Source organism: Acartia tonsa, chromosome 9 (genome assembly GCF_053477335.1).
Source record: "Acartia tonsa isolate MP-2025a chromosome 9, ASM5347733v1, whole genome shotgun sequence".
In the NCBI taxonomy this organism is placed as follows: Eukaryota; Metazoa; Arthropoda; class Copepoda; order Calanoida; family Acartiidae; genus Acartia; species Acartia tonsa.
This window is the reverse complement of record NC_137268.1, coordinates 28,863,255-28,890,442: the sequence shown is the minus strand read 5'-3', so window position 1 is coordinate 28,890,442 and position 27,188 is coordinate 28,863,255. Positions and strand designations below refer to the sequence as shown.

Sequence of the window (27,188 nt, the reverse complement as noted above, 5' to 3'; positions counted from 1 at the left end):
CTTTTGTTTGTAATTAGAATAGTCCAAATGTAGTTCTTTCTGAATCGATAAGTCACAAGAGACTAATTTTATTTATTTTTTTATTTTAAATTGTCCTATTGGATGATTTGGGGAGGGAGTGTTCAACTTTTCCCCCAAAAAAATGTGTTGATAAGTAAAATCAAGAGTTGCTTCTCCCCTAGCCTCTTGGAGGTTAGGAAAATCATGTAATCTTATCGTATTATATCCAGTTTTCAACGAATCCAAGGAAAGCTGTTTATAATACTATTCTTTAATTAACAGAAGGATTCCAAGACAAACGCAGGAGTCCCAAACGTCGGAGTGGACAACAGCAGGAGTGTTAAAATATTAATTTTGTTAAGTATTTCTATACAGATTAGGTTAGGTTAAGATATGAATGAACAAATAAGCCCCCCGCAGGGGTTAGGCATTTGAAAAAACCTATAAGATGGTCTTAAATAGGTTAGGTTATGTTAAGTGTCCACTCCGACGTTTGGGACTCCTGCGTTTGTCGTAGGACCAACAGAAGGTCAGAAAACGACACAATCTAGAAACAGAATAGCTCCGCTATCAATACGATTTAGTAATTTTGAAGAAACTCTCTCACAGAAATTGTATCATCGAGGCTTGAATTTGTCTCTAAAAATTGTAAATCATTTCGACAATTTTTTTGGTGTATGTTCGAAACAACAAATAATATAAGTATTGATTTTAATGATTTGAAACTTTTTCAAATAAGATAATATTCCTTTGTCTAGGAACCTAGCACTAAACTTGTTCAAAGTAGTAGTAAGATTCTTTTAAAGCAAACCCCTATCGATCAGGGATCTAAAGGGATAAGACAAAGGCCGAAAAATTGATCTAGGTACAAAATAACCCTTTCTGTAGATTAAGATTAGCGGTTGAAACGTTTGAACACTCAACTTCATGAACCAACCAATCAAAAGTCCCGAAAGTTATTGAGCCAAGTAATAAGAAAACGTTATTATAGGACTTTAATGACTAGTGTAAAAAACAGCCCATCGTAACCTATCTCTGCCTAATTATAGATCCATTTGTTGCTGTAATCTTTAGATGCTTTGTATAAACGCCAGACTATTCTTTTTTTGTCTCTTTCTTGATTTGAGAATTTGTGAAATTACAAGTCATAGTGGTCAGGGACATGCATATAGATATTGAAAATTGTTTCGCGCGAAAATCAGACTAGGGTTGCAGATATATGGCAATGGATGATAATATTACTTCCAGTATGGCCTCGATTAATATCCGCTGGATTAGAACCGGTTCTAAGCCATACTGAAAAATCATGAATCGTATCGTATTATATCCAGTTTTTGGATCTACTGCAGTTCACGGTAAAATATTGCTGGTAAGCAATATTTCCTAAAATCTATGAATTTTGAAGGCTGCTAGCTGCCAAACGGCTGAACGTACAGATCATACCCGTACACCATTTTAAGTGGCATAAAAAGGCCTACAAATAATCTGAAATAGCCAAGATCCAATTATGCACAGGGAAAGCTTCACTGAAGAAAAAACGCGTAAAATAGGTCTTTTTCGCGCATTTCTCTGCACTGCGAGATAATTATGCATTATTGATTTATGGCTATTCCAGATTATTTGTATGCCTTCTTATGCCGCTTAAAACAGTTTGTGGGCTTGATCTGTACGTTCAGCCGTTTGGCAGCTAGCAGCCTTTACAATCATAGATCTTAAGCTGCAGATAAAAAGCCTTACTACTTTATATTTTGGACTAGCGGTTGCGCTCCTAGCATTTAGTAGCTCTGTATCTGAAGATTTATGGAAGGACTTTAAAATAGAATAAAACCATCCTCAGACCTATGAAGAAATCAATCGATTCAGTAGTTTTCAATCTTAAGTCAAAGACAAAAACCTTATTACTTTATATAATAGGATATGCTACCAATAATTCTATTTTCAGATGAAAGCAATGATTTAAAGTTTTATCAATTGTCTTGTTTAGAAGGAAAGAATCATCAAAATAAAAGTAAGTTAAATAGTTTTATCATACACAGTTTTGAAGCAAATGTACTAAATAACTATGACAATTGCATATTATAAATCAACAGGATATTGCTTATTAATTTTGGTACACCACCCCCCCCCCCCCTCTTCTTTTACAAGTTCCTTATAGATTACCTAAATATGTTATCTTTTTCGCTTAACAGTTACATGAACCTTTAAAAAATTCAATTTAAAGAGAAGAAGAAAAAATTAAGTAGTACTTTTCTAAAAATCCTGTTTCTAAACTTTAGTTGACCTTGTAGTTTTCGTTCTTTTGCTTATTTTGTTACTAAAAACACTTCAGTTAAGTATTTAACATTAACTGAACAAACTTCCCTATGAATCGATTTCAAATTATAGAGATGCTACGCTTATATCCTAGGAATTAATTTTCAACAATATAAGCAATCAGATGATTATATCATTAACAAAATTTCTTTTAAAAAAGCTAAAAAGTCATTTTTTGTTTGATGCATTTGGACTTTTTTTCTGCCAAATAGAACAATTTCAATTCTGAATTAAGAATGAGTTGGTTCCTGTCCGGACGACGGAGAAACTCGGTCAATAAGAGTGGGGGATCAAATGATAATCACAATTCTACCCCCAACAAAAATTTGTCAATTTTTGCAAACAAAACAGAAGATGACGGAAACCTTAGGAATGATTTTACAAGGGGTGGTGATATTTTATCACTTCACTTTAATCTGTAATTCATAAGCTTTCTCTCCCCTCTGATTCAAAAAAAAAGGTATAATGTAAGGCGGGACAAAGACAGTAATTATTGCAGACTTTCTGAAGAAAAAAAAAGTGGGTAAAATATTTAAATTTGATACAAAATTAAGACCATTAGAAAGCTTTAGAAAATGTCTTTCAAGTTTTAAATGGACGTTCTCATAGGACTTCTGTAAGTTGGTGCAAATTAAAGCTCTGAAAATAAAGCATTTAATCATAATTATATGTAGCGTGTTTTACATTTTTCACACTTTTTTATTGCTTTTTGTCATTTAGACTTCTGTGTGTCTGTCTATATGTCACACCCTAGCCATATTTCATGGGACTAAAAATATTGTTCGTTTAAAGAATATCAGATTATAATTGTAGATGTTCTATTGGGTTTGTATGACTACACAAAAGGACAGTAATCTTTTTATGTTCATTTAAAAAATGCAACAGATTACCTACTTAACATTTGGTCTTCAAAGGAGTAACGTAGATTTCATTTCTGAATTTGGATAAGATCACTTATCGTTTCATGTTTGTCCAATGTAAAATTGTATATTGTCTCAGAATGCTGCCTGATGATGAGTTCCAGCACATTCTTGGCTATCTCAGGCCAGAGGACAAGAAAAACCTGAAATTAGTCAATAAAGAATGCGAAAAGAGGGTAATTACTCTGGATCCTTCCATGAGGAACTGGAGTATTAAAGTTGTTGATGGTGATAGTTTTGAAGATATAATTTTTCCATTATCCAAAGCAAAAGAAAACATATTGAGGGAGGAAACTTTGATGATATCAAGCTGTCGGTTTATTTCCTTCCAAAGGATGAAAGTGTGGATGCAGATGTTATGATGATTTATATTGATTCTATCCTCAACAATTGGAAAAATAACATAGTTTTGTTATCCATTCCTGTTATGGGCACTGAATATTTTTTGCTGAATCCAAAGTTTAGAATGTCCCAACTAAAGAATCTTATTTTAAGTAAATATCATTATAGTGGTATTTCTGAATTGGGGGATGATTCATCAACAATTAGAAAGTATATTGCAAGAGCACTGATTCGTAATAATTTAGACAGTCTCGAAACTCTAGACATAAGAAATCTTTCACAGGTAAATACTGATAAATCTCTAAATGTAACAAGTCTTACAGCTTATGGCATGCATGGTGATTATTTAAGGTCTTTCCTTATACATTCATGCAAAACATTGGAAAGTCTGAAATGGGATTGTCGGTTTTATTTTACAATATCAACCCAAGATTGTCCTGAGTTACGGCTGAAGGAGCTGAGCTTGGATATATCTGCAAATTTGACTTCAAAGAGTTCAATGATCTCCATATTAGACATTACTAAGACTTCCATTCTTTCATTGAGTATAAATGGATTAAAGACTGAGATGAAGAATGTGTTTAATTCTATTCAACTTGGTTTGCAGAAGCTACACTATGAAAGTTCTCATATTTCAAATTTTCCTATCATATTGAGAGCCACTACCACTTCACTTACAGAATTGACACTTTCTGAAATAACTGCAGAAACATTTGACATTCTCAAAGAACAATTGATACTGCTTGAGAATATTGAACTTAATTTAAAAAAATTCATTGGCAAAAGAATTCCTGGTCGATTGATACCTTGTTTGATTTGGTCATCAAAAAAGACTCTGAAAGAAGTGCATCTTAGTTCAATAAGTGATGGCCCAGATTTTCTGTTTGAAGGTGTATTACAGATAGAAAAGTTGTACCTGAGGGACATTTCTTCTGACTATGGAAATTCACTAGTTCGTGCTTGTCCGGACTTAAAGGAGTTGGAGCTTCATAGCATTAATTGCTTTGAGTTTCCAGTTTTTGGAATTCTGAAATTGGAAACTCTTCATTGTACCAACACTTGTTATAAGTTTACTCATAAAACACCAATGCTAGCCTTGCAAAAGTTAGAAGTGCATAGATTAAAACAGTTGGACAGCTGTGTCCATGGTTCTTCATATTTCTGTGAAATAAATATTTTGACAGAATTTATTTGCTCTGAAGCAAGTTCTGAGTATGTTTCAAAGGTTTTAAACATGACACATAACACTTTGAAAGAGGTGAAACTTGCTAATATAGAAGATGGTGACTTCAATCTTGAGAAGAAATTGAAACTAAGAAGATTTCAAGCTTATGATGTTGGTATAGACCTTGTGAAATCTGTCCTCATGAATCAAGATTCTCCATTAAACATGTTGGTTTTGCAAGATGTCAGGGTCAAACAGAGCAACTATTTTGACCCCTCCCTTCTCAACATGCTGATAGAATTCAGGGCTAAGAATCCACATTGCTTGGTTGAGATCAAGAAAACGAAAGATGATAAAGAAACAACCAACAAATGAACTCATTATCCAAATCTAATGAATATTATTGAATATTCTTTGTCTCAAAAATTATCCAAATTTCCTATTGATTTTCAATGAAACTAAAGTTGTAACATATAAGTGATTACACAAAATCGGCAGAAATGAACCCCCCTCCTCAAAACTAAGAAATGTTTCCATTTCTGATTTGTTATTATCTTTTTTTGAATATTTTATTATTTTTTAGATTGGTCAATTATAAAAATCTAAAATGAGTGATTGGAGCGAGGACGAGAATTATAATATTCTTCCTGTTCAGGTATTATTCAGCAGAGATGAAAAAAAACAGGTTTTTAAAAAAAAAGAACAAACCAGTTTTTTTTTTGTTTAAACCAGTTTTTTTTTGTTTTTTTTTTTATAAAAACCAGATTTTTTTTTGTTTTTTTTTTAATAATATCCAAATTATAGGCCAGCCCCCCCCCTCTTTTTTCACCCCCTCCCCCTTTTTCTCACCCCCTAAACGGAGGTGCCTAAATCTGCCCAAAAGGACCCGAAAAAGGGCAGCCCAAAACCGCCCGCCCGATTTGACAACCCTGACTTACAGTTATTTACTGTATTATTTACGTTATGAAAAGATATAATTGGAAAGATATAAATATTTAAAAAAAAAAACACATTTAAACCATACCACCTTGTTTTTTTTGGTTTTAACCACTTGATTTAAACCACGTGGTTTTTTTTATGCCAACTCTGTTACTCAGGGAGGAAAGGGACATTGGGCTATTAATTACACTGGTCTCCATAGTTTGATTATCACGTTTTCTCATACGTTGGCTTAACAGCTTTGGGGACTACTAATGGGTCTATTTTTAAATAGACATTGCTTGATTTTTTTTATAGATAAACGTATACTTAAAATGTTAATATCCCTTTACATGATTTGAATCTATTATTTCTTTTTCGTAAAGAAGCTACTATATAATTCTTAATGTCCGTCCGTCTGTCTGAAAGAAACGGTTAGGGGGAAGCTTGAATTTCTCGACCTCTATCAGAGAAACAGCTGATTTTTTGTCAAGATACTTTGACAATGACTTTTAAAATCACCTTTTCCACATTACCATCAACAATTTTGTGCTTCGCTACTCATGAATATTGACATTGTTTTATTTCTATCTTATTCCAGGAGTTAAACAGGCCAAAAGGCAGAGGTCGTGGTAGAAGGATGGAGAATAATTCAAGGTAAATATATTCTATTTCAGGGATCTAAAGGGATAAGACAATGGCCGATAAATTAATGTACATCCCATTCCCCAATGATGACATAATAAAATTACCCCTTCTGTAGATTTCAATTAGTTGTTTTACGTTTGAACACTCAACTTAATGAAACAACCAATCAAAATTCCCAAAGTTGTAAAGACAACGAATAAGAAACCGTTTTTATAAAACTTTGGGGAATAAAATGCCCATTGTCCCCTCTCTCTCTGATTCTATTTAGTCCGTAAGTCTTTGTTTGAAAACTTTTGCAAAAGTAACAAAATATAAGGCCACGAAAAAGATAAGAAAAATCAGGGCCAACAAATGAGAATTAATCCTTTATTTTTTATTTTTCTATCAACGAACTGCATAATAATTAGGAGATTAAAATACAGACAGGTATTCAAAAAAACACGACTTTTCCAACTATCAACTTTTTCAATATAAACTCCTTTAGAACCTACCTATTGTATTTTTTTGTGTTTTATTAGAGACTGGAATAATTCAAATGAAAGAGTTGGTAACAGAAAATCCTATGAGCCAAGATCAAGGTTAGCTCGATTAGGATTTTGTTTGTTTTAGATTTAATTTCAGAGGTAAAGCTTCTTTATAATTCCAAATTTTTGTCTTGCCAGTTAGAAATGGTTAAAGATGAATTTCTTCATAGTTTTAAAAATACATATCTAAAAAAAACTCCTGGTCAATATCAAGTCTATTGTTGTCCTATCCATGAAAATTATTTAAACATTTTGATAATTTAGGGAGAATGAATGCGAAGAGGTGATGGAGGTTCCAAGTGATTGTATGGGAAAAATCATTGGGAAGGGGGGCTCCAGGATCAGTGAGATTAGACAGGCATCTCATGCATACATCCAGGTAGTAATAGTATGGGGAGTATCATTGGGAAGAGAGGCTCCAGGATCATTGAGATAAGACAGGCATCTCATGCATACGTCCAGGTAGTAATCCTTATATAAATGTGACAGGATATCTTGCCCATCTGACTGTAGTGAAGCATCTTCTAAAGGGTGGCTGTAAAATCTCACAAAATCGTCATTTAACAATTGAATCAAATCTTCATTAATTTATTTGCTATTTTGTCTACTCTATGGAAATGGACGCCCACCTTAAATGGGAAAGGATGTTAATATATACTCCTTTCAAACCTTTGTTTTTTGTAATCAGGCTGATAACAGAACAATTGGAGGAAAGAATTCCATCCTAATCAAGGGAACTACAGATCAAATAGCCAAGGCTAAAGCTTTGATCCAGGAAATAGTTGATGATGATGATTCTCCTAGGCTAAGGTAACAATATAAAAATGTAACAGACGGAAAAAAATGAAAACAGATGAAAAAAACCTTTTAACAGTGATCTTGCGGACGATTTCGCGACCGTTTAGTGTTTACTTTAGTGCAATTGGATGAAATACTTATAAGTCAATAATTTGCAATAAATATCAAAGTGTATAAGTAAAAACATGGCCTTTCTATATTTATTGCTAGACTGACCTTACGTTTTCAATTGATAACTGTGCTCAATAATTAAGTTAGAATTGTTTTTTCGATGTGCTAACACTAATTTATAATGTTCGTTAGTCCGACTCTCTCATTTAAACATGTGGTCATTATTATTTAGAAATTCTGCCCGCAAGGAACCCATCCCACCCGTAAACAATGGAAATACAGAGGTAAATATAGAATTTAGCAAGGGATAGTTGCACGAAGTGCACTTCAATGTGAATCTAGTGAACTGCATATTTTTTTCCGTTAAATAGTTTACATCTATAGGACATATATATTTAAAAGACTTTCAATTTGTACCAGGTACTTTTAAAAATATTAATACTTGAAATCATACTTTTTTATATATGCATGCAACATAAATGACTATTGTTTTCACAAAAACAGCATGATGACAATTTGTTGGTGCCTAATTGATTGTTATTAATTCAATTGTAATACAAAATTATATATACTTAAATGGTATTCTTGTAACTTATACTTTCAACCAAACTTGTTAAATGCGCTTCATGCAACTATCCCTTTTAGAAGCGCAGCTACTTTATAAATAAGATGGTCTGTTCATATTTTTATATCTTAAAAAAATTACTATTGTTATGTCAAAGAACATTATTTCATGTCAATTTTATCTAGCATGTTTATGAAGTATGTTGTATGCTTTGCCACAATACAAATGGATATCATTGTATCAGTTTTTATTTTATTAAAACGATTCTAATCATTTTGATTTCAACAAAACATTTGTCCAAGCGTTAAGATTAATGTCATTGTTTGGTTTCAAACCAAATTGTCAATTCATTTCTTGGTGATTTTCCTCATAGGGCCTATCGAGCATTGACCCTCCCCCCTCCTTATTTTGAAAAAGGAAATAAGTAAGGGTAATATGCCCAACCCCTGCAGGGAGACGCCGATAACTGATTTAATTTTAGCTTCGTTTTTAGGAAGATACCTTCGTTGACTGGAATGCTATAAGGTAATAATAATTTCTTAGTTTAACCACTTTGTAATTTTTCACAGATATATTAAAATCAGGGATAAGGGATGGGAAACCTGACCGAAAATTAGGTCTCAGCCTCCTTTTAAAAGTGATGGGGCAACTTTTCTTTTTTGCCTATAAAATCAACTCATTTCCCCCAGTTCCTCATTGGCTGTAGGCCAATATCCAATAGCCTGAAACTTGCTTTTAGCATTAACCAATTAATTAATAACAAACGCGTCCCCCAGTTCATTATTGGCTAAATTAATTCAACCAAACATAAATTTCTGCTATTAGAAAGACAACAATGGAAACTTTCTGCTATCAGAATGACAACAATATATATGACGTTCAATCACATCAACTTATTATTAAATTTACACATTAATAAATGTCCATATAGCAAAACATAAATTGAGAGATCGTTTTTTGAAGACTGAGTAGGATTCAACATTTTATACTTTAGAACAATGTGAAAAACTCATGTCTTTAGACAATTTAAAAGTTACATTTCATGTGGAATTGATAACCCATCTAAATGATCACAAATACAAAACTAGTTCAATATGTAAATAAAAGTGTACTGTGTTTTGTTAAAAAAAAAATTTCATTAATTTTGGTAAAAATTATTGCACACTTAATTGAACTTTTCTGTTAATATTTAACGTAAAATAATTTTTTTTAAAAATTCTTAATTTATATGTTTGCTATGGAACAATTAGTTGATAGAATGTTACCCATGTACTTATTCAATTCTACTTAATTTATTTATTAAAGCTGGGGAGCTAAAGCGGTGTTTATTTCTATATACAAATTTTGGGGTGAAGTAGATCCCCCCTAAAAATGTTTGAAAATAAATCAGATTTAACCATCTCAAAAAAACTTTTTTAAATGGGGGGGGGGGGGGTTGGCGAAGTAATAACGGGATTCTACTTAAAGCCACTGACATATTGGTTCTTTGAAAAGTTTTTATTATATTTTATGATAGGTGAAATCAACTACCTGAATTCTATTCTATACTTTTTTTCTTTGCATTCATATAATAGCTATTTCATCATTGTTCATAGTTTTCAAATCTAACTACTGCGTCATCCCGAAACTAGTTTTTTAGGCCTAGTTGGAAAATAGGCCTGGAATAATATTTTCTTACGTTTCCCATCCCTTATCCCTGATTAAAATTAAATATGGGAATAAGAATGTAATTATTAGATCAAAAGTATACAATTCACTTAACAAATCCAGTATTGTAAAAGGTAATCAAACCTATTTCACTGCCCCTAATTTTACAAATTCTTATTAAATTGATACAGGTATAGAACCCTTTTATTGTACATCCGTTGTCATTGTGTCTGAAAGATGGGTCATGGCATATTTCCATTCTAAACATCACACATCTTACTCAACAGAAGTAGGAACTTTTTTGGTTGTTTTTGTGTATCACAATGCCGGTCTGACCCAAGAAAAATAAACTATTTCATGATTTACAAAAATGTCCAGCTCTTTATCATGAACTAGTGGCTGCGCTCCTATCATGTTGATTCACATGGATGCGGTGATATATTGCCTAAAACCATACAAAAACATAAATCTAAAAAGGAAATAGCTTAAAATCAACCTGGGACCTATAAAAAGCTACCCTAAAAAGGGAAAATTAGAAAATCAATAGGGTGACAGACAGTCCACTTTTTTTGTAATTTCTAGAGCTGGATTAGAAGAGGATCAGAACAAGAAATGGGAACACCTCCCTAGAATTGTTAAGGACTTCTATCAAGAACAGGTATAGTAATTTCAGAATCTGGTACGTGATAAAGTGAAATATAATTCAGGGATCTAAAGAGATAAGACAATGGTCAATGAATTAATGTACATACACAATGATGATAAACAAATTTAGCTATTCTATAAATTACATTTAGTGGTTGAAACGTTTATACACTCAACTACATGACCCAACCAATCAAAATTCAATTAAGTTTTCAGTTTAATGTAAGACTTGGGGACCAGTGTAATAAACTGCCCAATATCCCCTTCCTCTCTGGAAATTTGACTATTTATTGGTTAATGGAAATGTTTCTTTGTTTTTTATTGCCTTCGCCTTAGCTTTATTTGATCTACAAGCCTTTATACTAAAATAACCGGATGTCTGTCTGTCTAGAGGAAAGTGGCAAACCGACTTTATAGGATATGCGATAAAAAAAACTGTTAGTCCATGTTCAGGATTGAAGACAAATATTTTCCAATCAAAGTTTAATTATTCTTATTTTAGGAAGCTGTAAAGAACCGTACAAAGGATGAAGTTAACTTCTTCAGAGATAGAAACAACTGTATTCAGGTTATTTTAATTATACACATTGTAGAGAGGAAAGTTTCCCTCAAAAGTCCTAAAAGTTTCATAAAACGTTATAGTTGTTTAAGTCTTTTTTTTGTAGAGAGAGTAGGTAAGGTTTATCGCCCCTTGAAATTTCTGGTGCCCTTCTTACCAGCTCATACCAATAACGAAATTAATTCGGAAAAAAATCACGAAACCTATAAGTGTTTTCAGCTGTCGTTAGGGGGCAACACATCGTAAAATTGACGACCTCTCCATTTGCCCCCCAAATATTATTTTAGATTTAATTCCCTTGTTGGTTATACCTTATTCCTGCCTTCTTACACTTCAAATAAATTAGGATTAGATAAAACTACCCAAAGTTTTTAAGCCATGGGTACCAGTTTATTCTTTATCACAGTGTACCTCAATCAATAGACAGAACTGGATTTTTATTAAAAATAATAAAAGTTGGGGTAAAAGAATCAATTTAATTCCATTTTTAAGGTGAAAAACTTTAATCCCGAAGACAAGACTCCAATCAAGAACCCGACAGAAACGTTCGAGGAGGCATTCTCCCAATATCCAGATATTCTCAAAACAATCAGAGCCCAGGGATTCGAACGACCGTCGCCAATCCAGGTATGGACTTTCATGAAGCTTCTCATATTTAAGATTGTAATATTTGTTAAAACCTTTAAAACTAATATTTAGTTTGTACTCTAGTAAATTCAGTATATAAACCTTTAAGAGCCAGTATGATTTATAGTCCAATGTCCTCTCCCTTCCTTCGTAACAGTACACCTGTAACACTGCTGGAAGGTACTTAAAATCACTTGCTCGCGTTCATGCATATAGTTCCCTTTAGGTTTTGTGATAAATAACTTATGCATATTATTTTAGAGTCAAATGTGGCCGTACTTGTTATCTGGCAAAGATGTTATTGGAATTGCTCAAACAGGTCATTGTTGTTTTTAAGGAGCACAGCTACTCTAGTTAGGTATTATAAGACGGCATAATTAAATTAGACAAAAATCAGGACCAAGGGACCGGGATTCTGACAAACAACTCAAAGTGAAAATTTCCCCTTAACCCACTGTGTTCTTTTTCCCCCTTCTTACTTACTTCCATTTAGTTACAGCACAAAAATATTTATGATTCCTTAGGAACTGGAAAGACCCTGGCATTCTTGCTCCCAGCTTTTATCCACATTGAAGGACAAACAACTCCAAGGTTAGCAAAGATAAAAATATTTTCTGTAAGATAAACCCCTATTTACGGGGGGGGGGGGTCGTTAAATGCCAAATAGATATGATTGTAAAGTTAAATCTTTTGGTTGTAGGGTAATTTTAATGCGAAATACTTCAATGCCTATTAAAACTTTTGTCCCAAAAAAGTCACAATTATTTGTTTCTATGTTTATTCTAAGACATCAATTATTGTTGGGAAATCCCCCTCCCCTCCCCCCCCCCCCCCGAAATCATCAAAAAATATTGTTTTGGCGCGGTACATTTCTAAATGTTTTGTATTCTCTTTGTTTCAGAGGACAAAGAGGAGGTGCAAATGTGTTGATCTTTGCGCCCACAAGAGAATTGGCCCAGCAGATTGCTAGCGAGGTAAATAATTCTTATTACATGGTAAAAATATAACAATTCTTTATTAGTACCTACGGATTTTTCGGGTATAGTCCCTTTCGTTACATCGCCTCTTAAGGAATCGCGTTTAGTCGTATTTCCACAGTAGCTTTCCTCTCTTCAGTTACTTTGAAAGTACGACGAAACGCCCCTTAAGACGCCTTATTTCTCGGGATGGTATTTGGCTACCTATTCTATTTTAAAATTCAACTTTGTATAGTTTAGGCTTTTACTGACCAATTTCTCCCTTAGATGATAATGGCGCAGCTTATAATATCAGAAAACCCACCCCGCCCCTCCCCCCCACTCCTCAAATAAAAACATTTAATATAAAGGTTAAGAAGTACGAGTACCGAGGAATAAGATCAGTGTGTGTTTATGGCGGGGGAAATATCAGAGAACAGCTCAACATTATTAAGGTTAGTTTTATTTCTGCGGATTTTTCACCGGTAATTTGACTTTAGTAAAGTGTTTGTTGCATTGGAATATTTTAGTTTTAGAAAACTTTTCATAGTAAATTAAGTTCCCATATTTTGAGGCATCTTTAGGGATAAGACAATGGACGATGAATTGATGTACAGCGCATTGATGATAATCAAAATAGCCATTTCATTGGTTGAAAAGTTTGAACTCTACTCGTTTCGAACCACTCAATAGAAAAATTTGAGAAATTAAACTTATCATTTTGCAATATTAAGTGATTAAATTTTCCCCTCTAACTTTTTTTGATATAGAATGGTGTAGAAATCATCATAGCCACCCCTGGAAGATTTAACCATTTCGTGGAGCAAGGCAGTATCAACTTGGAGAGTATCACATACCTGGTTCTGGACGAAGCAGACAGGTTAGCTCAACCATTACCTCATACGGGCGAGGCTGCTGTCTAAGACACTCTAACGTCAGGTCCAACAACCCAGGATAAATTTAACTAATTGGAGCCAAATATCTTATTTTTCCACCCAAAAATGCGGGAAATTAGGTGAAGTAGCACCCATCAGACAACCAACTCTTTGATTGCACGACCTTTGCTTGAGTTGCGCCTTTTTTCCCCTACTCTAACTATATATATCGCGCACCTGACATTGCAGGGACCTTTTTAACGTCTATAGTAATGGCGGCCGAGATTCGATCCTATCAACTTCGCGACGACAAGCGGATGCGCTACGTGTTGAGCCATGGTCGCGGGTAGTTTGACCAAACCATTATACAATTAAGTTTAAAAACATCCATATGAAATGAATCTAAGAACAAAATAATTATGGATGCACATTGCACAAAGTGAGTTATATTGTATATTGCAGAGGTTCATTGTTCATTTGCAGTTTTAAATGATTAAATGAGTAATCAACTAAAACCTAATAAGTCTTTCATAGGCCTGATAGACTCTAATACATAAATATCTTTCACTTAATATGTTTCAGAATGTTAGACCAAGGATTCGAATACGAGATTCGTAAGACCCTAATTGATATCAGGTATCACATTTTACAGTATGGATTCGAAACCGCCTTATATCCGCTGGATTAAAACTGGTTTTCAGCCATACTGAAACAACATGTATAGCCCCGTATTACAGACAATTTTCCACAAATATTGTAATAAAATTCAAAAAATGAATGCCAGTTTTGTTACTCCAGGCATTTGGCCCCTTGCGGTTAACTAAACAGGTTTTAATCTTATATTTTTTAAATTTAATATCCGCGGAGAGCTGTCTATTACACGATGCTATACATAGTGCACTGCACGCACATGTTACATAAATAGTGACCATATAATATTAATCTGGCTAATACGGTTCATAAGAAGGAAATGAAGAAACATCCGTAATATTGCAAACAACTAACTCTTACATGGCACATTGGGGCAAATCAAGCAAAAAGGGGATTTAATTATTTAGTACCCTTAAAATTCATCCCACAAAAATTTCATTTTATACTTTTTTGTAGGCAACTTAACAACGAACAAACTTGCTTTTATGTTTTTTTTCTGTCATTTGAAAGGAACATGGAGATAAAGGTCATTTAATGAAGGTAGATAGAAAATTACCGGAATAACACCCCACGAAAATAGCCCCCCTTTACCCTATCCATCTATCTATTAATCTCTCTATCCATCCGTCTATCTATTCATCTATCTATCCATCTATCTATCCATCTATATATCCATCTATCTATCCATCTGTCTATCCATCTATCTATCCATCTATCTATCCATCTATCTATCCTTCTATCTATCCATCTTTCTATCCATCTGTCTATCAATCTATCTATCCATCTATCGATCCATCTATCTATCCATCAACTATTTATCTATCTATCCATCAACTATCCATCTATCCATCCATCTATCTATCCATCTATCTATCCATCTATCTATTCATCTGTCTATCCATCTATCTATCCATCTGTCTATCCATTTACTCATCATCTATCTATCCATCTATTTATCCATCTGTCTATCCATCTATCTATCCATCTATCTATCCATCTATCTATCCATCTATCTATCTATCCATCTTTCTATCCATCTGTCTATCTATCTATCTATCCATCTATCGATCCATCTATCTATCCATCAACTATTTATCTATCTATCCATCAACTATCCATCTATCCATCCATCTATCTATCCATCTATCTATTCATCTATCTATCCATCTATCTATCCATCTATCTATCCATCTATCTATCCATCTATCTATCCATCTTTCTATTCATCTGTCTATCTATCTATCTATCCATCTATCTATCCATCAACTATTTATCTATCTATCCATCAACTATCCATCTATCCATCCATCTATCTATCCATCTATCTATCCATCTATATATCCATCTGTCTATCGATCTATCTATCCATCTGTCTATCCATTTACTCATCCATCTATCTATCCATCTATCTATCCATCTATCTATCCATCTATCTATCCATCTATCTATCCATCTATCTATCCATTTATCTATCCATCTATCTATCCATCTATCTATCTATCCATTTTTCTATCCATCTGTCTATCTATCTATCTATCCATCTATCGATCCATCTATCTATCCATCATTTATTTTTTCTATCTATCCATCAACTATCCATCTATCCATCCATCTGTCTATCCATTTACTCATCCATCTATCTATCGATATATCTATTCATCTACCTATCCATCTAACTATCCATCAAAGTGTTCAAAGTGTCAAATTTGGGGTCATAGAATTCATTTCAGTAGAAGGGGAGAGGATGGTGTAAAGGGGGTGGATGGGGATTCTTATTTTAACAAGCTACAAGTTTCACTTAATAATAAATCCATTATAAATGTGGGCATTATTGACATAGATTTTTATTAGCTAATATCTATATTTATAATTATATTATGATTCTTGTTTACTGTTTATATGTATACTAGCGGCTTCGCCCCTAGCCTCTATGGGCTTTGCTCCAAGAGGTAATTAAACAAGGATGACAACATCCATAGAAGCGAATTTCTGAAATGGAAGGACAAACGAACATTAACACTTGTGAAGTGTAAGAACTGAATATTAATGCATGTCTATAAAAGATTGTAATTAAAACTGATTAAATACATGTTACTGTTTAAGGACATACTGACGTTTTTAGGGCTTGATTATAGAGATGCTTTGCTTATAACACTATACCTTAATGTACTAAGAATAAGTACTGAGTATTCAGTAAATCAGATGAATAGGATATTTTTAACATTCAAAACCATTATTTGTTGTCATAAAAGTAAAAAATCAGCTTGTTATAAAGGACCAGTAGATATATTCCCTGAAGAGTAGAATCTAATCGGATTTGTGGTTACCGAGATCTATTGGTACGGACGGACAGACAAACATACATCAAGCTACTTTGTTTTATAGATTAACATCCAGGGATCTAAGGAACAAAACAATAACCGATTTGGGGACTAGTGTAATGTCCCCTCCCTTTCTAAATAAAACTGAAGACGCTAAACATGAATACCATGTAACTACATAATTTAAAAACAAAGCATTACCAATAGACAGACAGATAGACTACTTGCTAATTCATATTTAAAATGATTATAAGAACACTACGTTATTTGAATGTTAGCTTTACCTTTCCGCAGTGAGGGAGGGGACATTGGGCTGTTTATAACACTAGTCCCCAAAGTTTTACAGTTGTGTGTTCAAACATTTTAACTACTAACTTTGATCTACACAAGGGGTAATTTTTTGTATTATCATTGGGGATGTACATCAATTTATTGACCTTTGTCTTCTCCCTTTAGATCCCTGATATTTGTAATAATCCATAGAAACCCTTATTTAGTTACATTAAAACATCAAACATAAAGAGGTTTAGATTTAGGTTTAGCACCCCCCCCCCTTCCCTCCCCTCCCCATCATTTAGTCAAGAGAACTTGAAAATATTCATTATCAACCTATATTCAAAGTCTGATGAAATAAATATTTCTCATAACTATGTTTTTGCGTCTTTTATTTATATGTATTACATCTTACATTTGACTTTAAAAGCGCATTTAAAAGCTTTTTTTACAATCTTTTCTTGCACCCACCTTTAGAAAACGGGCTAAAAACCCCTACGGGGGCGCGGGGGGGTAAATGAAACCAGTACATGCGATTATAATATGTCTTTAGGCAATCAAATATCGTTTTTTTAGTCGGTGGCAACCAGTGAAAACATGTTTCCTGATACTGTCTACTTAAATGTTGATTTTAAAACAAACAAAAATAAACTAAAATCTTGACTTCAACTAGAATTATTTAGGACTAATTTCTTCAATTTGTGTTTTTTTCTTTTATACTGTCAAAATATATGTAATGCATGACTCATCAAAAGTTATTTTGTCTAATTACGTTAATTCTAAGAGATTTTATAATACTTTTAAAATTGTTGGTGAAACACAAAAAGTATGCCTTTTTCTGTAAGAAAATTTTTGCATTTCTTGACTTCCATGCATTAGAATGCTTACTTGAAAAGCGTATTTTTACGATTCCTTTGAAATCTGATGTACATTGGGTATGATAATACTCATAGAATGTTTAAAACTTGATTTGGGGGTGGTGAATTGATGCCCCTTGTTGCCCCTATGTGCATGGTGATGAAGCTGCGCCTCTTACGAGTCAAGGCATTCTCCATACTATTACTATTAATGTCTCGCCTCTTAAATTAGTTATGACATGATTTTGACTGAAATTTTAACCCATTACTTCCCTCAGCGACGAGTAGAAGACCTGTTGTTGACGCTACATGGTATCTTAATAAATGTACAGTTCCGATTTATTAAACCCATTATCGGTGTCGGTAACATTAATGTTCAAAAAAATTTAATCTGCGCCCGATTGAACTTCATATGGACAAAAGCCGGTTGGATGTACAGAAAATTTTACTTCACAATCCATTTAATAAATTTAATTGCCTAAATAAACGTACTTTAAAGTCAAATTAATAGAACAACTCCTTCCCACTCCAAATGCCCATCTAAACCTCGAAAATTGCAAAAGTCGTCAAAAAAAAGCCGCCGTTTTAATGAGATAATGTCCATTTAGACCTGACCGAACCACAGTGATGACCAGTGCTACCTGGCCGGAGAATGTGCGACGACTGGCGGATAAATACATGAAGGATCCAGCCACTGTTTTTGTGGGTAATTAGTCACTAGTCATAGTACCCTATTCTAAAAAGTTGCTACTATTTGACAGATTTTGTTTGCCATAGCTTAGTTTTAGGCTATTTTATTTAGGATGTAAATATTTTTTTTGTAATATTTTTTTGGTATTTTTTAGCAAAAAAAACGCATTATGTTGCCTTCTTTTCAGCTTATACCAATAACAAAATTAATTCGGGAAAAAATCACGAAACCTATACGTATTTTCAGCTGTCGTTGAGGGGCAACACATTGTAAATTTGACGGCCTCTCCATCTGTCCCCCTAATATTATTTTAGATTTTGTCACTTGTTGCCTTCTTTTAATCAATTTTGATTATTACAGGGTCTTTGGATTTGGCAGCCGTTCATTCAGTGACACAAGAGATCATCCAGGTACAGAATTATTATTTTACTAGGAAATATTCGGCATAATTTATATCCTATTATATAAAGTAGTAAGTAAAGTTTGTCCTCTGTCTAACCACTGTAATTAAATAAGAGGCATTTTAGGAAAACTACTCATAGGATTAGGTTTTGTCTTAGGCCATTTTTAAAATAAAGTTAAAATCCTAGTCGTTAGTCTATAAGATTAAGTAGTGAGGTTTTTTTTTGGTTAAAGCTAAAGATCTTAGTAATGGCTGGTCTGATTTGGTTAGGATGTCTCATATACCTCTTATGGCGGGGTTTTAGGCTAATTTTGTCCCTCTTAGAAATTAAGGCTACTTGTAAAATTCCATAACATCTTATTATGGTTGTAATAGATCTATCTTATGATAATTAAATCTTTAATTTAATTTGATGACCAACGATACATCCTCTTTTGTTTAAAGGCGAAAGAGGAAGATAAGATTGATGAGCTGTTCAAGTTCTTTGATTCCATGGGGCCAGAGGACAAGGTTTGATTTTCTTAGTAGCGCAGCTACTCTTAACATATGTTGTAAGGCTAGCTATACTTTGTATTTATTCATCCATGTGTTGTGAAGTAATTATGTTGTGACTGTTAATGGACAAAACAACTCACAATTATGGAATCTCGACCACAAAGATTTTTTTATCCAATCTTGACAAGTGAGGTATTTTTGGAAAGAGGAATATATATAGAAAACGCCTATGTAAATTAGAAAATCAGCAGAAATCATATTTGCAAGTTATTTGCAAAAATCTGCAATGTTAATTTGCAAAATTAATTTCATCCCTTAAATGACAGATTTAGAAAACAAAATTTATGAAATGTGTTTATCTATAAGTTTAGAACATACTTAAGGCAAAAAAAATTTCTTTAGTGTTACTTTTTTCACCTTATATATGAAAAAGCAGTTTCTCACATTTTATGATAGAAAAAGGTATAGGAACAAAAAATATGTTTTTTCTTGATGTAAACACAATAATTGGCATAAAATCTAATATCCTAAATGTAAAAATCAGATATAGAATCCTTTTTAGAGCAAATATAGTGCAAAAAGTAACCAAGACATTTTTGCAAAGTATGAAAATCTAAAGAAAATAGTTCTTTTTGATTTTGATATACATATCATATAAATGTATATAAAATTAGTGATCAAAAACTATAAAACATGTTATAAGTTTTTTCAACACTGTCATTGATTAAATTGCACTTTTAGGTTTAGGAATTGCCAAAGTAGTGAATAAAAGCTCTTTTTATGAAGTGATTAAACAAAATAAATTCCAAATAACCAACTACAAAATGGTCTACTGCATTATAAAAAATGCCTAATTGTTGATTTGAATTTATTTTGTTTAATAACCTAATAAAAAGAGTTTTTATGTGCTACTTTGGTAATGAGTAAACCTAAAAGTGCATTTTAATCATTGATAGGGTTGAAAAAAGTTATAACTTGTTTTATAATTTTTGATCACTAATTTTATATACATTTATCTGATATGTATATCAAAATCAAAAAGAACTATTTTCTGTAGATTTTCATACTTTGCAAAAATGTCTTGGTTACTTTTTGCACTATATTTTCTCTAAAAAGGATTCTATATCTGATTTTTACATTTAGGATGATAGATTTTATGCCAATTATTGTGTTTACATCAAGAAAAAACATGTTTTTTGTTCCTATACCTTTTTCTATCATAAAATTTGAGAAACTGCTTTTTTCATATATAAGGTGAAAAAAGTAACACTAAAGAAATTTTTTTTGCCTTAAGTATATTCTAAACTTATAGATAAACACACTTCATAAATTTTTTTCTTCTAAATCTGTCATTTAAGGGATGAAATTAATTTTGCAAATTTTCATTACAGATTTTTGCAAATAACTTGCAAATATGATTTCTGCGGATTTTCTAATTTACATAGGCGTTTTCTATATATATTCCTCTTTCCAAAAATACCTCACTTGTAAAGATTGGATAAAAAAATCTTTGTTGTCGAGATTCCATAACTGTGAACTGATGTCAAACGCTTGACATAACAGTAAAAACATTGTGATGTCTTGTAGTTATCAAGCGAGGAGATAGAATAGTTATTTCTTTCATCGTATTATAAACGGCTTTCCGCGGATATAGAATGTACAATTATAAGATTAAAACTAGTTTTTTTAGCCCCGAGGTGCCGGAGGCACCGGCTAAAAAAACTGGTTTTAATCTTATGATTGTACATTTCTATATTCGTAGAAAACTGGATATAATACGATGCTAGACATAGTTTTTTCGTATGGATGAGAACCGGTTCCTATCCACCGGATTCGAATGAATACGAGAAAAGTGTTTAAATAATAAAACTTTCCAAATCTTCCTTTTCTTTAAGCCAGTTTATCCTGTAAGAAATATCATTGACCTCGGGTTTGATTATTCTTTGAAATTTTAGGTGATTGTGTTTGGAGGAAGAAAGGATACAGTTACTCAACTTTCAGGAATTTTACAAAACAAAAACCTTTTTTAAATTTACAGTATTTAAAATGTAGATATATTCAGTAGTTCTTAAATTTTTGTAATAAAATTTTATTATTTGTTGGCATAACAATTTTTGGGACTTTTAATTTTTTATTGTTTGGTTTATTAAGTTATGTGTCCAAACGTTTCACTCAATTATTTTAATCTACTGAATGGGTAATTTATGTATTATTATTAGGGATGTACAGTACATCAATTTATCGGCCATTGTCTTATTCCTTTAATTCCCTGAGATTTATACTTTTATGTTTTATATTAGAAATATATTCGCTTCAAAGATTTGAAATATTGTGCTTACATACAATCCATCAGGGTTTCGGATCCGCATTGATTTTATGCGGATCCGGATCCGGATCCGGATCCTCAAAATTTGGTCAGTGCGGATCCGGATCCGGATCCGGATCTTTGACAATAAAAATAAAATCACCAAATTTTTCAAAAAAATTTATTCTTCAATTCGAAGTCAAAAATACTTTTAATTTTCAAGTCTGAACCTAAACCTTAAAGATTGGCTCTCATCAAGAGAATGTCTGAGATTTTATATAAATTTAGGTAGATTTTTCCATTTTTTCCGCATTTTTTGGAGTCTAAGGATCCGGATCCGGATCCGCATTTTTTTTGCGGATCCGGATCCGGATCCTTGGACTCAAAATATGCGGATCCTTGCGGATCCGGATCCGGATCCGGATCCGGATCCGAAACCCTGCAATCCATAAACCTACACTTCAATACCAATATTCAAGAATCAACTCTTTTTTAGATTAATTCATTGGAATAAAACAGAAATTAAATACATTCCTACATTCGATTCTATTACCATTATTGTTGAAGTTATTTGCTTGTTTAAAATTGTAGTTGACCTCTGCTTCAAAGGAATTTCCTGTCAATCCATTCATGGCAACAGGTAAATTTCAAATTGTTTTGTCTCGATCTCATAGAGCAGATAGTTCAAATTTTAAAAGTTTTCTTATTCTTAGTTTAACAACTTTGTGGACTTTGATTGGTTAATTCATTAAGTTGAGTGTTCCAACGTTTCAACCACTAATTTTTATCTACAGAAGGGGGTATCATTCTAGGGGATGTACATAAATTTATCTGCAGTTGTCTTATCCCTTTAGATCCATGGGTTCTTCTGCTTTTGACCAAATTTTGGTAATACTAACCAGACACATTTTTTCGGGGTTAGGAGATTTTATGTATATAATTATAAAGAACAGTTTAAATCAGCTGCTGCTGTTACAAGAACATCCTTTTAACTTTAATTCTGATATTTTGATAGAGCCCAAGAGGACAGAGAGTCTGCCCTGGATGATCTTAAAACTGGAGAAGTCAGGATTCTCATTGCCACAGGTTTCAAATTAAAAACACTAAGCTTATGCATATAAATGGAGCCGGGGGGGTTGGAGTGGTTAATCCAATGAAAAGTTGGGCTACCTACCAGCAGATTATGAATACAATATTTTGCTATTTATCTATCACCCCGAGAGGATTAGATATCCAGGATATTATTCATGATATCAACTATAACTATCTATCTAGATGTTGCTAGCAGAGGATTAGATATCCAAGATGTGACCCACGTGGTTAACTATGATTTCCCCAAAGATATGGAAGAATACGTTCACAGGTTTTTTAACATTTTTGAAAGATGAAAAAAGAACTTGTTCTATTAATTGAAAATTACTTATAAAACTTTAATGGACCTAGGGACCTCTTAAACATTGGTCTCCATAAAGTTTTGTCTGTTTAACACTAAAGTTCTAAATTCCCAATTTCTTTAACGTGAAGTATTTCTGTTCAAATGGAATCATGTATATCTTCGCCTTTTTCTTTGGATTTTTATATTTAGCTTGTATGTTTGTATAAGTTGTAATGTCTATAAACAATAGGACAATTTATTTATAAAGGCAACAGTTTTCATGAAAATTAATCTTATTTTTTAAGTTCTAAAAATAAGCTTTTTACAAACATTTACTCCTATCTCAATTTCTTTATAGTAATAAGCAGCCCATTGTCCCCTCTCTCGCTGGAGAATATTAATTTATCTATTATTTCCAGAATCGGACGGACAGGTAGAGCTGGTAGAACAGGCAAGAGTATCAGTCTTTTCACAAGGAAATATAATATAAAAATTTTTTAATACAATATTTGTCTGTTCTGTGATAATTTCTGTTCTATAACCCCTAGAAAATACTATTTATATAGATCTTGGAGTCTAGCCGCTAGCAACAAATAAATGATTTAAATAAAATATTAGAGAGGACTGGAGGAAAGCTCCGGAATTGATTCCAATCCTGGAGGAGGCAGGACAACCTGTACCTGACTGGCTCAGGGGAGAGGCTAAACGGTAAATTCAGGGATTTAAAGGGATAATTAAAGGCAGATAAATTGATTTAAATTACCAATAATTATATACAACTTACCCTTTCTGTAGATTACAATTAGTGGTTGAAACGTTTGGACACTCACACAACTTATTGAATCAACCAATCAAATTTAGTAAATTTAGTAATATACTGGATAATCATTGATAAAGGGAATCTTTACCTTAAAGAACATCTGTTTGGCTTAAATAGCTTTAAAAAAATCACAATTCCCCCATAGTGTTACAGATGTTTTGACGTACAAAGTTAATTGCAGAGCAGGTTCGCCAAAAAAAATTATTACGTTTTGCGCAATTGATGAATTATTGATTATATTTTAGCATTGCCAAAGAAATAAAGTCATTTGATTTGCTTGAGATTAATAATTCTCGGATTGCTTAATAATCCTTTGTAGCAGGGCTCAAGGTTCTAACATCCCAACTATTTCAGACAACCAGCTTTTTGATAACACGACCATTGTCTGAAATATATTTTTTATTAAATTTCAGTATTTTTTTGTTATTGCATTTTTGTGTTTTTAATTTTACCATGTTTTTGCATCTTGAACAAAACAAAACTTTTGATTATTTTTAGACAAAACTTTTTTGACAACGGTTATTTTTTCATATAGAAGTGAGGGCTGAAATTTTATAGTTATTTATCTATAAAACTTGTAAATAATCCTAAAGCTCTCGTTTGTGTAAAGTACCCGCTTATAGCAGAAGTCTAAAGGGATAAAACAATGGCCGATAAAATGATGTATAATATATCCCCAATTATGATGCACAAATTTACCCCTTTTGAAGATTAAAATTATTGGTTGAAGCGTTTGAACACTCATATTAATTTTAGTGCCAACTAATAAAAGAACATTATTATAAAACTTTGAGGACTAGTGTATCTCTGCATTTATAGGTATGTAATCTGGAAAGAGAAACGGGCCCACGAGAGAGCTATGTTTGATGGCAGGGGCCCGGGGGGACAGAGCTCTGGTAGGGGTGGTGGGGGAGGATTTGGAGGTAGCAGAGGGGGAGATGGAGGTGGCTGTTTCAGGTAAAATTTTCATATTAGAAATAAGATATAGCCAACAAGCGAAATTTTGAAAATATAAACTAAAATTACCAAATACTTTTTCGAATTAATTGTTGGTTACAACTGTTTTGATGTTTATAGCATTTTAATAACTTGCTGTTTCGCCCATAGCCTCTGATAGGAGATGATGGGAAGTACCTGAAAAATAGCATAATAGCAGAAAAGGGACTTTTATAAAATTTCCCTGAAATATTCAAACCATTTGGACCAGCAACAAATTCGAGGGGGGTCTTGTTGACAACCATAGTGGCAACCTTCAGCTTCCATTCGTATCTCATTGATCTCATTATATTATAAGGCCAACAGTTTCATTAAAATAAAAGATTTACGGATACAAATTCCTAAAAAAAACTATATTTTGAGTTTTCTTTTGCCGCGCTCTATCAGCCTTTGAGGTTGACGAATAAAAGACTTTACCTCATAATTTTTAATGAAAAACCATTTTTAGATGTGGTGAAAACGGCCATTTCTCGAGGGAGTGCCCTAATGGAGGGGGTGGTGGAGGTGGAAGGAGCAGAGGCGGCTCTAGGAATGTTTATACGAGTCAAATTATGGAATTTTTCTTTTGCCTAACTACAAATAATCTTTTAAGCTTGACAAAAAAAAGAGTAGGTATATAAAAAAGTTAAGTGCGCTGTAAGAAAACCGTCCTATGTCGTAAAAAATTTTGCATTAACATAATGCACAGGTTCAGTCGTTTATAGAGTTTATCGATTTTTTTAGATAATCTATCTGATTCCTTGAAGATTTACCGTGAACTACCATTAATCCGAATTTTTGCGTACCCAAGAATCGAATTTACAACCTACTTAAGTTTCATTATATTTGAACAAAAAAAACAATTGTGTAAACATCGATTTCAGGTATAGAAACTAGGCATTCATCCATCCATCCTGATTCTGATCTCAACAGCTGTATTAGTAATTAAAACATCCGTGAGTTTCAATTTTTATTCAATGAAAATTCTTTTTGAATGATGTCTTACTCGAAAATTAATTTATTGAAGAGTTTACCTTTTACTAACTATATTTTTAAGTTTGATCTTTTTTTCATGTAGTTGCTTTAATCCTGCCGAGGTTTAGTGTTTATGTATAAAAGGTATTTCTATTTTCTTAACTGTATGTAAATATTTTTTCCAGCATTTACCTATCATGTAATTTTTAATGTGTATAGTACTTTTTACTGTGATAGTCATATTTGATTTAGACAGTTTTAGTTTGTGTTAAATAAAGTAGTTTTTTTCTCTATACATTAAACTATTAATATCTTTTTAAAAGCGAAGCAAAAAATCTTAATTTTAAAGTAACATGATGTTTGATTGTCTATGTGTAGCAGATGATCTCGCTCACCACTGAACTGATATGGATCTCCTTTACAGTTCAACTTTTTTTTAGGTCCATGTAAAGTTTAGAACTATTTTAGGGTAAGGCACCTCTGGTATTATCGTTTTAGGATTTTTTTTCAATGTTTTTTTTGCTTAATGAGGCCTCTAGGGGTGCAGCTGCTAGTAAAGTATAAATAACGTCTAATCTATCGATTTCGGACAGTAAATTTTCAATGGGTTAAAGGCTGATATATAAAAGCTATGATGCATTACTGACTTAACTACGAATACGCAAGACTCCTTTATCTAAAAAATCTTTATTCAAACAAAAGAAGTTTTAACAATAGGAAATCTAAATGTCAAAAATATTTAGGATAGGAGAGGATATAAATCCTTATATAAAAGTAACAGGATGTCTGTCTGTACCGAAGGATCTCGCCAACCGCTGAACTTATTTGTTCTCATCATTAAAGGATTTTTGTGGAAGGTTACAACCAACCTACCACCTTTTGAATTAAAATCGCAATCAGATTTTTTTTTAATTTTGCCTTTAAAACTAAAATTGAAAGTTGGTGGGGGTGCGAGGTAGACTCCCCCCCTCACCTCAAGTGGCAATTTAGGCCTCTAGGAGCGTTTAGGTGCTTTAAATCTAGCAAAACAACATTGGGTGCATAAGATTTATTCTGATTTGTTGCCTCCAATTTTTTACCAATAATTTTAATTTATTGAAGGTTAAATTTTGTTTATCATTATAGGGGTGTATTAATTTACCTCCCATTTACTTATCCCTGCCAATATAGGAGTACGTCGCACAAACAGTTTTGGAATGCATAAATGTTGCTTATCTTACACATTTTTTCACCCCATGTCACTATAAGCAGGCTCAGATCTGGGATATGTTTTACAACAAATAAATAAAACATCCAGAAAACATGTTCCCTTGAATTTTATCCTTAAATATAAAGCAGGGAGGGAGAGGACATTTAATTGTTCATTACACTAGTCCCCAAAGTAATATTTTTTCTTATTTGCTGGATTTTCTAGTTGGTTTAGTAGGTTGAGTG

The 27,188-nt window shown here is 32.8% G+C and overlaps 1 protein-coding gene across 1 annotated transcript; it reads left to right on the top strand.

The window, feature by feature from the left end:
• The first annotated feature begins 5,323 nt into the window (after nt 1-5,323).
• Nucleotides 5,324-25,808, top strand: LOC145328708 (putative ATP-dependent RNA helicase DDX43). The gene is made up of 28 exons (XM_080172509.1): nt 5,324-5,395; nt 6,260-6,315; nt 6,825-6,884; nt 7,095-7,209; nt 7,519-7,640; nt 7,972-8,023; nt 8,798-8,829; nt 10,534-10,609; nt 11,099-11,164; nt 11,648-11,782; nt 12,044-12,101; nt 12,307-12,373; nt 12,684-12,756; nt 13,110-13,193; nt 13,509-13,618; nt 14,196-14,249; nt 18,324-18,421; nt 18,767-18,816; nt 19,254-19,319; nt 21,260-21,305; nt 22,201-22,249; nt 22,625-22,695; nt 22,885-22,972; nt 23,404-23,460; nt 23,603-23,692; nt 24,624-24,761; nt 25,249-25,330; nt 25,665-25,808. The coding sequence occupies exons 1-28, from the start codon at nt 5,348-5,350 to the stop codon at nt 25,674-25,676; spliced, it is 2,055 nt and encodes a 684-aa protein (XP_080028635.1). The 5' UTR covers nt 5,324-5,347; the 3' UTR covers nt 25,677-25,808.
• Nucleotides 25,809-27,188: the final 1,380 nt, after the last annotated feature.